This window comes from Rhinoderma darwinii, chromosome 12 (assembly GCF_050947455.1).
Source record: "Rhinoderma darwinii isolate aRhiDar2 chromosome 12, aRhiDar2.hap1, whole genome shotgun sequence".
NCBI lineage: Eukaryota > Metazoa > Chordata > Amphibia > Anura > Rhinodermatidae > Rhinoderma > Rhinoderma darwinii.
The window spans coordinates 77,043,174-77,055,712 of record NC_134698.1 but is presented as its reverse complement, the minus strand read 5'-3'; the positions used below and the strand labels follow the sequence as shown (position 1 = coordinate 77,055,712).

Here is a 12,539-nt window from a genome sequence, read left to right as displayed (position 1 = left end):
TTTTTACGGCCCGGACACCTTCCCGTAATTATACGGGAAAGTGTCTGTCGGCCATAGAAATAAATGGGTCTGTAATTACGGATAAAATCTACAGTCGTGTGCATGGGGTCTTACACTAACAATTTGGACTCTTTTATCAGGTCCATGACATAAAATCAAATTTAAAATCCATTTTCATTTCAGATTGTAATGCAACAAAACATGAAACACACCAAGGTGGTGCAAATTTTCACAACGCACTGTAAATGGCAAATCAGTCGATAAATTCATATGTGGGCAGAGAAAAGAAGAAATATTGGAGAGATGAAGTGTCTGATGCTGCATTCAAGTAAACTTCTGGTACTTATTTAAAAATGTGTCCATATAGGTTCATGTATCTTTAGTATATATCTACCACCATCACCAGATCTTTTACTCATGACACATCCATAAAACTCGAGCTGCTAAAAAGAAAAAAATGTCAAGTTCAAAAGCCAAGTGCATCTTTGCCTGTCTTCCTGGCTTTGTAAATACTTGCATGACAGTTTACTGCTGTATTTTTTTATTTGCTTACAAAAAAAAGAGGTTTGTAAGACAGATGTATAGGGCACAAAGGTTCACTAAAGTATACAATTATTTAAAGATGTTGCTCCACACGAGTGGCTCATGGACTGCAGGCTCATACTTTAAATTCAGATGTTCCAGATGATGGTATGATCACTATTCGAACAGCTCATCTGTTGTGGAGATAAAGTGGATAGGTCACTTGAACATCACGTTAGGGAGGTCAGCTCTCTTATACATCTTTTTAGATTAAAGGGAGGATCTAATCGAAGCACAATGGAAAGGGGAACCATTTCCTAATATTTCCTCTCTCCTTTGTGCTGTGATTGGATCCTCCTTTTGATCTCAAAATACGCATGGGAGAGTGGATCTTCTGAACGTGATGTGCAAGGGTCTAACTTAGATTTCAAAATTTAGCTTTTTACATACATACAACAGTGCAGCAAAGAAGGTTCAAAACTGCACAAGGATGAAGATATATTACATGTGATACATAAAATAACTTAAAGGGGTTGTCCAGGCCCTAAAAATTAATGACCTATCCTCAGGATAGGCCATCAATATCTGATTGGTCGGAATCAGACTCCCGGTACCCCTACCAATCAGCTATTTTGAGGGGGCCGCAGCGCTAGTAGAAGCGCTACTTCCCATTCATTCCTTATCTGCTCGTGTGAATCGCCGATACACTTGTAGCGGCGGTACACCGTATTTCAGCCTTCTCCCATTCACTTTAATGGGAGAAGGCTGTAATACTGTGAACCACCGCTGAGGATAAGCCATCAATTTTTAGGGACTGGACAACCTCTTTAAACCAAGTAGGTTGGGATCCAAAATAATCTCAAAGATTTATTGCAAGACTACACGAATTTACAATAAATTTCAGGGGAAACGAAAAAGGCAAGAGCACACATAAGCGGACGGGAGTCGTATTCCAATTAACATCAAGTATCATCTCAAGTCAGGATGGCCAGGTCGTGTTTGACAATTCAAGGCTGTAACTGCACTAGCTATTCTTTTTCGCCTATTAATAAAAGAGTTCTTTAATCTAGTACCTACCTCTACACACACTTACTGTTTGAAGAAAAAAAATATATATATTATTTCATCCATACTAATAGATTGTAAGCTCTAGTGATCAGGGTCCTCACTCCACTTGCTTGAATTGTTAATTAGTTTTGTCGCTATGCAATGTTAGATTTTGTCTGTACATGTTCCCCCTGAATTGTAAAGTGCTGCAGAAAATGTTTGCGCTATATAAAGATTATTATAATTATGCTGTATAAAAAAATTAATATACTTGATAATTTATAGTGAATCAGCTTAGAACTTCATCTGGCAGTTCATTTAGGCAAACATGCTGAAGTGATGGCAGCACAGAATCACAGCAAGTTATATCTGTCAGGCAACAATTTTCACAGAAAATGATCACGCTTTAAAGAGAACTTTGCAATAGCTGCGTCAACGTGCAACTTTACTTTCAGTTGATGCAGGACCAAAATTACTTTAGCAGGCCGTTTTAAGAGACTAGGAATTCTAGAATATGGGTTGAAGACAAGTGGGTAGAAATAGTGACTTTAGGTTCCAAGTTTCACAATCACTGCATTTATAGCCTGGCATTAATCGATTATAATAACAAGCAATAATTAGAACACAACAAGCTGAATATACTTGGAGATACAAGATATGTGGGATGCATGTGGTTCCTTAGTTGTTACTTTAGAGAAGCGAAGCTTTACTGCCATCTTTTCGGCGCTGGTCAGAGATCTCTGTTAAAGGAGTTCTCCACTTTAGACAATCCCTATTTGTTAGAAGGGTCCCTCGAGAAATAAGCTGATCACAAATTGTACTCCTGCTGGAACTCCCAGCAATCAGCTGTTATCTGTGTAGAAAGCTGGAAGCAAGTGTTACGTTTCTGCCTGCAGTGCCACCACAGGGGGAATTAAGCATTACACAGTGCGAATCGAATCGATAGTCTGTGTAATACTAGACTGGCCCTCCGAGGCGAGAGACGCTTTTTGTAGTCTCTCTCCATTCTGGCCAAGCGATAAGGATCATGAACAGTGGACCCCATATTCCCCAATAGGGTATATGAGAATAGGTTTTCTAAACACAATCCCTAGGCTCATTAACCCCACCATTGTTATGTTCCTAAAAGACAAAGACATATCAGAAGGGAAGTTGAAGTGGAATTTGTAGGTTGGGTTAACTTGTTGTGTTTTACTACGAATTGCGATATGGTTATTGGTAGCACGGTTTTTACAGGTGAAACATGTTCTTGACCTCACGGCACACTCCCGCAATGTGTGAACCCAGCCTTATAGTTATATCTCCTTGTTTATAAATAATCAAATTAAGATAAATACACCTAAAGGGGCGGTCCCAAAACGACAATTATCACCTATCCGCAGGATAGTTTATAATTGTGTGATTGCTATAACTCCCATGATGGCAAAAACGGGGTCCCGAACATCCTGTTCCTTCTCACTCGTCGACCGGAGTGAGGAGGGCATTGAATGGACCTGACTATCGAACATACCCTCTGCCGCTCTATTAAAAATCTATAGTAATGACGGAAAGAGTTGAGTAGAGCGCTCGGCTGTTTCCGTCAGTCTTTGAGAACTGAATGGAGCATTGGCCAATGGTTCATTCAAGCTCCTTCTCACTGCGGGTTGTGCAGTTGGAAGTATCAAGGAGGTTCAGGACCTCCGTTCTCGCGAACTGTAGGGCCACCAGCGATCCGACAATTATCACCTATTCTGGGAATAGGTGATAATTGTGGATTCTCAGACAACCCCTTTAATGAAACACACCAACCTGCTCTACAGACTCTGCATTCCAGTCCTCCTGGAATATACTTTGTAAGAATGGTAATATTCTTTTTCACAGAGGGTGTTACACAGTTGCACAATTGAAACCAGGTAAAGAAAACTGAAAATTTTTTTCCACATGAGGATTATATTAAGATAATATCTTTTCTGTCAATCAAGAATTTTCTTAACGCAAGAAAAATCACTGACCAAGCTCACAACTGCTCCTAATTTAGATGTAAATATCACTGATGAAACATTGTAGAACATGCTGTTATCAATAAAAAGTGATTTCCCCCAAGATTCCATCCTCATATACTCAGAAACGTGCTATTCACTTGATACAATCACATACTTTCTACATTTGGAGAGAGATACACTGGGGAATCACCTGACCTTACTGCCAAGGACACAAAACTCCCTGAGATTGGCGCTCCCATCTCCTCTGAAGAGAAATATTCCAGGGCTCTTATCACTGAACTGGAAGGGCTGTTTATTATAAAATGTGAACATCCCTGAAAAAGAAAAAAAGAACAGTTTTATTTATAGTAAGATTTGCTTATCTTGCTCCCCACTGTGTTTTATTAGTAGCAAATAAGGAGCCCTTATTTAGCTTGTATGAAATATCTGCAAATATTGGATGCAGACACCTTTTAATCTCGGTATTGCCAACACAAAATAAATACATGAGAAACTTTGAAATTTGAGATTAAGGTGATTGTTGCAAGTAATAAACCACTCGAAAACAATCTGCAGACCAAGAGTTCGGTTGTGGTAAATACGTCTGTGGAAAATTCAGTAAAACAGAGTTTCGAAACAGTGAGATGAAGCAGAGACTCAGTATTAGCTGCTTTGTGTGGGTTGAGAAACAGGACTGGTTAAAGCCTGCCACGTATGATAGATAGATAGATAGATAGATAGATAGATAGATAGATAGATAGATAGATAGATAGATAGATAGATAGATAGATAGATAGATAGATAGATAGATAGATAGATAGATAGATAGATATTGTAGTAGATCAGACAAATAATATCTGTAGAGTGGCAGATGTTAAGAGTCAGTAGAATTTTTTTTTTGTAAAACTAAGGCCTTATGGACACGACCGTAGCGGTGTGCACGGTCCGTGTTTACGGCATAGACGGCCTGAGGAGGGTCATCTGCGGGCCGTTAGCAATCACGGATCGTGCACACACAAGATGTGAATTGACTTCAAGGAGTTCAGACTGCAATTGTGGTCCGTAAATTGACATGTCCTATTGCACGGACCATGGAAATCACGGTCGTGTGAATTGGCCCGTAGGATATAATGTGCCCTTTACTATCCGCAATTGCCGATAATTGACCGATAATGGGCATTGCATGTGTTGTAAATTGGCATAAGAGAACATAAATATTATATTAGAATTTCTATGCCATTCACAATTAGGTGAGAAATGTACAAAACATTTATAAATCAACTATTAAGGGAACTCAGGTCAAATGTATAGTTATTTTTAACATATATAAGCAGACATTATGGCTCTTATGATCCATACATGTAATGGACACCACAAATGAACTACGTTTCATTTCATTTTTTTATGTATGTTTTATGTAAAGGCGTGTAGACTGTCTATTTCAAAAGTAAAGGGCAGGGCCCCTTGATGGTCACTCCTTACTATTAGCAAGAGAAATGAGGTGCTGCAAAGTTTGGGCTCTTGATCTCCATTGATTTGAATGTTAGTCATGTAACGCTTAACCCTTAGAATAGACTGACAACACAGAACACAGCCTTTAAATGACTCATCATTGGTAAGTTCATCCCCTCAAGATCCCCAAATACTACCCCATTGCAATCAAATGTATGCAATGAATGGGAAAGGGTGTCTCATAGATGAGAAGAGTGCAGAGACAGTAGACTAAGTGACCCATCTAAGTCCTTTCAACCCTAAGTGGTACTGCTCTCAAAAGGCTGTGCAGCAGATTATAGATATTACACACTCGGTGGTCCTGATGTCAAAAATAGAACATGTATCGCTGAATGCTGAGCACGTCTTCCAGTTTAACCTCTCATTGATCTGACATTTTGTACACACTCTTTGTTAATAATGTGTTACTCTGGAGAGTGGCTTCCTTCCTGCACGTGCGCCACATGCCTTGCTGGTAATTATCACCTTGACATATGCATTATACAGTACATCAAAAATTATTATTTTAATGGATACGCATTGGGGCCCCTACCCAGCTGTGTTTATTTGTGTTTTCTTCGGCATAATATTTCTAAGAAACTGCAACAACCAAATAAGCCCGGAGGAAAATTCCAGCTCTTTGTGCTTGTGGAAAGCTCCCCCTTCCCACCCATGAAAATGGCCACAGAAACTTTTTCAGACCAGTCCTTGAAGATGCTATAAATAAAGTTTCCCTCCCCGAAAACAAAGCACAAACTGTAAGTTTGACCTAAAATGGGGCTATTTTTGAGCGATCCCTTCAAGATAAAATGTGTATGCCAAATACGAGTACTTTGCGAGTACTTTCAACTGTATTTTAATTTATTTCAAGAGGCTCTACACCTCCCCTTGTCAACATAGTGCCAATCCAACATTGAGCGGTCATATCAGACAGTCTGGTTACTATGTATATGCTGCCAAACAACTACAGTCTTATCAATAGGGTCATGCAGCACATCCTTAGCAACCAGCCTGTCTCAAATAACTAAGTTTTTCAGCCCAAGGCAGAATTGCCACTGGACAGAGGGCAGAGACAAAGCAATGAGGTTGGATATGCTTTTCTCCATCTCTTACTAATCTATTAACCTCATTTAAAAAATATAAATAAAATAAACGTAGACTTTAAGCCCCTTTAGAGAACTGTCAAACTTTCTCTGCCAAATTCATTCAGTTATATATTCCCTGTTATAACACAGCCCTAATACTAGTGAACCTGGCTCCCATGTTTATGGCCAGTGTTCTCGGTGGAGTGGAGGAGTTGTAGGCTTCCCTCTAGTGCTGCTCTGCCTAGAAAAGTTACCAGCACTGCTACACAAGGGCTCCAGAACACAAATTGAAATACTAGGTTATTAGATAAGAAATATTTCTATTACACAGTAAATATTTGTCACACATTTAACTGAACACTTTTATATATTTTATGTAGCATGGATGTTTGCAGTTATTCTTATCGATTAACAGACTTTGCCTTTCATTTGTTGCCCTCTGACTTAGGCTTATGGACATCAATCCATTACATTTTCAACCATGTTGTTATATTGTTGACCTGCTAAACTCATATCATTTTAATCCACAAATAAAAATACAAACATATGTAGATTACACTTTGGTAAGAATTACAGAATTTTTTTTGTGGTCCACAGCATCCTCGACATCCTTGCAATATGTTTAAAGTACAATTTACCATGTAATTTACTATGCAATGCATCTTTTAATACTGAATGTGAATATGAATTTTCCAAGTCTTTCAGATCCATACTTCTGTCAATAGGGAGAAGTATTATAGTAATTATGGTGTGATAAAGAATCGTCCTAGCTTGTCAGGCCAATAGGTAGCAACCATTTTCCTAACTTAGAAGTATGCTCAGGATAGTTGTCACTTTCCTTCCCCCTCTCCTCTTGGTACACTAGCTCAGGCAGGATTCAATGATGAATACATGCAAAAGTTTGCAAAAAGTTATAAATCTGTGCTTGATCTTGTGGTATGATAACCAGGATATTCAGAATAAACAAAGAGGAATTCAGCAAAATAGTTGCAAAATATATGCACAATTAAATTTACAAATGTTTTCTACCTTAATAATGTTCACCCCTTTACGACCGCCCGTCTTTTGACGGCAGGCGGTGCAGGTGCTTCGTCTACAACTATGTATTTTGGCGTCGCTGTAGAAGAGGCTGATGAGCGCTCCTGATCTTAGAGAAGCCTGCTGAATACAGCTGGGGTTGGAAAACATTTGGACCCCAGCTGTTTAACCCTTTGATCGCCACGGTGCGTGACCGCGGCAAGATCAAAGGGATCTCCCCTCTTTGATCGGGTCACTGGAAACCCAGTGACGTGATCAAAGGGCAGGTAATCCCTTTGCAGTCAGCCCTGGGGTCCTAGAAAGGACCCCAGGGTTGTCTGTTTAGTTTGCCTGATGTTAGGGCATACTATATGCTGCCCTAACAGCAGCCTGTGTCAAAGTGACACAGTATAATGTATTAGCATACAAGAGTATGCTAATACACTACAAGTAAAAAATAAAAGTTATAAATAAAGTTATCCCTTAATGGGATTAACCCCTCCCTCTTTAGCCACTTTTGACCTTCCTGACCGAGCCTCATTTTTCAAATCTGACATGTGTCACTTTATGTGGTAATAACTCCGGAATGCTTTCACCTATCCAAGCGATTCTGAGATTGTTTTCTCGTGACACATTGGACTTTAAGTTACTGGCAAAATTTGCTCGATATGTTCAGTATTTAATTGTGAAAAACACCAAAATTTAGCGAAAAATTGCAAAAATTAGCATTTTTTTCAATTTAAATGTATCTGCTTGTAAGACAGGCAGTTATACCACACAAAATTGTTGCTAATTAACATCCCCCATATGTCTACTTTAGATTGGCATCGTTTTTTGAACATCCTTTAATTTTTCTATGACGTTACAAGGCTTAGAACTTTAGCAGCAATTTCTCACATTTTCAAGAAAATTTCAAAAGGCCATTTTTACAGGGGCCAGTTCAGTTGTGAAGTGGCTTTGAGGGCCTTATATATTAGAAACCCCCAAAAAGTCACCCCATTTTAAAAACTGCACCCCTCAAAGTATTCAAAACAGCATTTAGAAAATGTCTTAACCCTTTACACATGTCACAGGAATTAAAGCAAAGTAGAGGTGAAATGTACAAATTTCATATTTTTTTGCAGAAATAAATTTTTAGTACAATTTTTTTTATAACACAGAAGGTTTTACCAGAGAAATGCAACTCAATATTTGTTGCCCAGTTTCTGCAGTTTTAGGAAATATCCCACATGTGGCCGTAGCGTGCTACTGGACTGAAGCACCGGCCTCAGAAGCAAAGGAACACCTAGTGGATTTTGGGTCCTTATTTTTGTTAGAATAAATTTTAGGCACCATGTCAGGTTTGAAGGGCTCTTGCGGTGCCAAAACAGTCAAAATCCCCCAAAAGTGACCCCATCTGGGAAACTACACACCTCAAGGAAATTATCTAGGGGTACAGTGAGCATTTTGACCGCACAGGTTTTTTACAGAAATTATTGGAAGTAGGCCGTGAAAATTAAAATCAACATTTCTTCAAAGAAAATGTAGGTTTAGCTAATTTTTTCTCATTTCCACAAGGACTGAAGGAGAAAAAGCACCGTAAAATTTGTAAACCAATCTCTCCCGAGTAAAACAATACCCCACATGTGGTAATAAACGGTTGTTTGGAGACACGGCAGGGCTGAGAAGGGAAAGAGCGCTATTTGGCTTCTGGAGCTCAAGTTTAGCAGGAATGGTTTGCGGAGGCCAGGTCACATTTCCGAAGTCCCTGAGGAGACAAAACAGTGGAAACCCCCCACAAGTGACCCCATTTTGGAGACTACACCCATTGAGGAAATTATCTAGGGGTATAGTGAGCGATTTGACCCCACAGGTTTTTTGCAGAAATTATTGGAAGTAGGCCCTGAAAATAAAAATCAACATTTTTTCAAAGAAAATGTAGGTTTAGCTTATTTTTACTCATTTCCACAAGGACTGAAGGAGAAAAAGCACCACAAAATGTGTAAACCAATTTCTCCCGAGTAAAACAATGCCCCACATGTGGTAATAAACGGCTGTTTGGAGACACGGCTTGGCTTAGAAGGGAAAGAGCGCTATTTGGCTTTTGGAGATCACATTGAGCAGGAATGGTTTGCGGCGGCCATGTCACATTTGCTAAGCCCCTGAGGGGAAAAAACAATGAAAACGCCCAAAAAGTGACACCATTTAGGAAACTACACCTCTTGAGGAAATCATCTAAGGGCGTAGTGAGCATTTTGACCCCACAGATGTTTCATAGAATTTATTAGAATTGGGCAGTGAAAATAAAAACAATCCTTTTTCTTCAATAAGACGTAGCTTTAGCGCAAATTTTTTAATTTTCGCAACAAATAAAGGAAAAAAAAGAACCCAATATTTGTAAAGCAATTTCTACCGAGTACGGCAATACCCCATATGTGGTCATAAACTGCTGTTTGGGCACACGGCAGGACTCAGAAGGGAAGGACCGCCATTTGGAGTGCAGATGTTGCTGGATTGGTTTCTGGGCGCCTGTGGGCCCAAAACAGTGGAAACCCCCCAGAAGTGACCCAATTTTGGAAACTACACCCCTCAATGCATTTACCTAGGGGTGTAGTGAGCATGTTAACCCTGCAGGTGTTTTGTAGAAATTAGTGTGAACTCGATTTTGCAGAGTGAAAATGGGATTTTTTCCACAGATATGTGGACAATATGTGGTGCCCGGCTTGTGCCACCATAAGAAGACAGCTCTCTAATTATTATGCTGGGTTTCCTGGCTTTAGAAACACCCTACATGTGGCCCTAATCTCTTGCCTGGACAGTCGACCAGGCTCAGGAGTGAAAGGGTACCATGTAAAATTGAGGCCTAATTTGGCGATTTACAAAGTATTGGTTCACAACTGCAGAGGCTCAGATGTGAAATAATAAAAATAAACCCCTGGGAAGTGACCCCATTATGGAAACTGCACCCCTCAAGGCATTTATTAAGGGGTGTAGTGAGCATTTTCACCCCACAGGTCTTTTCCATAAATGAATGCGCTGTGCATGGTGCAAATTAAAAATTTATATTTTTCCCTAGATATGCCATTCAGTGGCAAATATGTCGTGCCCAGCTTATGCCACTGGAGACACACACCCCAAAAATTGCTAAAATGTTCTCCCGGGTATGACGGTGCCATATATGTGGAAGGAAACTGCTGTTTGGGCACGCTGTAGGGTTCAGATGGGAGGAAATGCCATTTGGCTTTTGGAGCGTGGATTTTGCTTGGTAGTAGTTTTGTTTGGAGTCTTACTGGTGTTTCCGTTTATAATGTAGGGCATATGTAAGCCGGGCGGAGTATATAAGGGGCATAGTCAGGTGGTATAATAATGGGGTAAAAAAACACAATAAAATAATCCATAGATGTGTGTTACGCTGTGAAGCAATCCTTTCTGCACAGGCCGGTGTCGCACTGATATATGGCGTCCTTTATTATCCCCCTTTTGATCCACACTCCGCGCCTTTGTAGTTTGGGGAATTTTGCTAGGAAGTGTTCTCCTGGTATAATACGGGCACCGTCGCTTCCAGCGGATATGTTTGGGCCCTCCCTTTCCTGGTTCCCTAATTTTAGGTCCTTGATAAATCGCCTCTTCAAACAGAAGAAATGTTCCCCTCGGGCACAACTGCATATTTTTTTATTTCCTGACTTATTGGAGCCATAACTAATTTTATTTTTCATAGACGTAGCGGTATGAGGGCTGGTTTGTTGCGGGACGAGCTGTAGTTATTATTGGTACCATTTTGGGGTACATGCAACTTTTTGATCACCTTTTATCCTATTTTTTGGGATGCCAGGTAAACAAAAAAACGCAATTCTGGCACAGCTTTTTTCGTTTTTTTTTTATACAGCGTTCACCACGCATTATAAACTACATGTTAACTTTATTCTGCGGGTCAGTACGATTCCGGCGATACCTCATTTATAGCACTTTTTTATGTTTTACAACTTTTTGCACAATAAAATTACTTTTGTAAAAAGAATGTATTTTTTTCTGTCGCCAAGTTGTGAGAACCATAACTTTTTTATTTTTTTGTCGATGGAGGTGTATGAGGGTTTGTTTTTTGCGGGACGAGCTATAGTTTTTATAGGTACCATTTTTGGATACGTGCGACTTTTTGATCACTTTTTATTCTAATATTTGTAGGGCAAAGTGACTAAAAAACAGAAACTATGGTAATGTTTTTTACGTTTTTTTTTTACGCTGTTCACCGCGTGCAATAAATAATATAATATTTTGATACCTCAGGTCGTTACGGTCGCGGCGATACCAAATACATATGGTTTATTATTATTTTTCAATAATAAAGGACTTGATAAGAGTAAAAGGGGGATTGTGTTTTATTTGATTACTTGAAACTTTTATTGTTTTCAAACTTTTATTATTTGCACTTTTTTTTACACTTTTTTATACTTTTTCTCAAGTCCCACTAGGGGACTTGAAGGTCCAACGGTCAGATTTATTTTTTTTCTAATACATTGCACTACCTATGTAGTGCAATGTATTAGATCTGTCAGTCATTCACTGACAGCAAGCCGATTAGGCTTCGCCTCCCGGCGGGGCCTAAATCGGCTTCCGTAATGGCAGAGCAGGAGACCATTGTGTCTCCTGTTGCCATAACAGCAGTCGCCAGTCCTTATTGCCTGTCAGGGCTGGCTATCTGCTAGTAACCGCTACGATGCAGCAATCGCTTTCGATTGCTGCTTCGAAGGGGTTAATGGCAGGGATCGGAGCTAGCTCCGGTTCCTGCCGTTACAGGTGGATGTCAGCTGTACAGTACAGCTGACTTCCACCGCTGATGACGCCGGATCAGCTCCTGACCCGGCGCCATCTTGCCAGCAGCTACGGAAGCCGATCAGGCTCCGCCGCCGGGCGGATCTTGACCGGCTTCGGTGCTAGGCAGACCGGGAGGCCAGTATTAGGCCTCCGGTTGCCATTGCAGCCACCGGAACCCCGGCAATTTCATTACTGGGGTTCCGATGAGCTGCAAACACCTTAAGTGCAGCGATCGCGTTTGAGCGCTGCACTTAAGGGGTTAATGGCGGGGATCTAAGCTAATTTCGGTCCCCGCCGTTACAGCCGGATGTCAGCTGTAAGATACAGCTGAGATCCGGTGATGATGGCACCGGCTCAGCTTCTGAGCCGGTCCCAAACATTCGGTGTACATGTACGGCAAGATGCGGGAAGTCAATGCTTTCCATGACGTACATGTACGCCAAATGTCGGGAAGGGGTTAAACAAAAAGTAACAAATAAATAAATAAAAAAGGCCAAAACAAAAAGTCATTGTTTTGCATAAAATATATTTTATTGCCCCTACACTAAATAAAAACAAAAAACCTATACATATTAGGTATCTAAACGACCGTAATAACCTGAAGAATTAATCTAACGGGTTATTT

General features: G+C 40.2%; 1 protein-coding gene across 4 annotated transcripts in view; it reads right to left on the bottom strand.

Annotated features, from left to right (window-relative positions):
• The window catches only part of BMP4 (bone morphogenetic protein 4), a 272,912-nt gene that overhangs the window by 169,041 nt on the left and 91,332 nt on the right, over positions 1-12,539 (bottom strand). For 2 of the 4 annotated variants that reach the window (XM_075844154.1, XM_075844155.1), the window contains one exon: positions 3,747-3,865. In XM_075844154.1, coding sequence (XP_075700269.1) covers positions 3,747-3,865 — 119 coding nt within the window. Of the gene's footprint in view, positions 1-3,741; positions 3,866-12,539 lie in introns of those variants that run through there. The other 2 variants (XM_075844157.1, XM_075844156.1) reach the window with 2 other exon arrangements.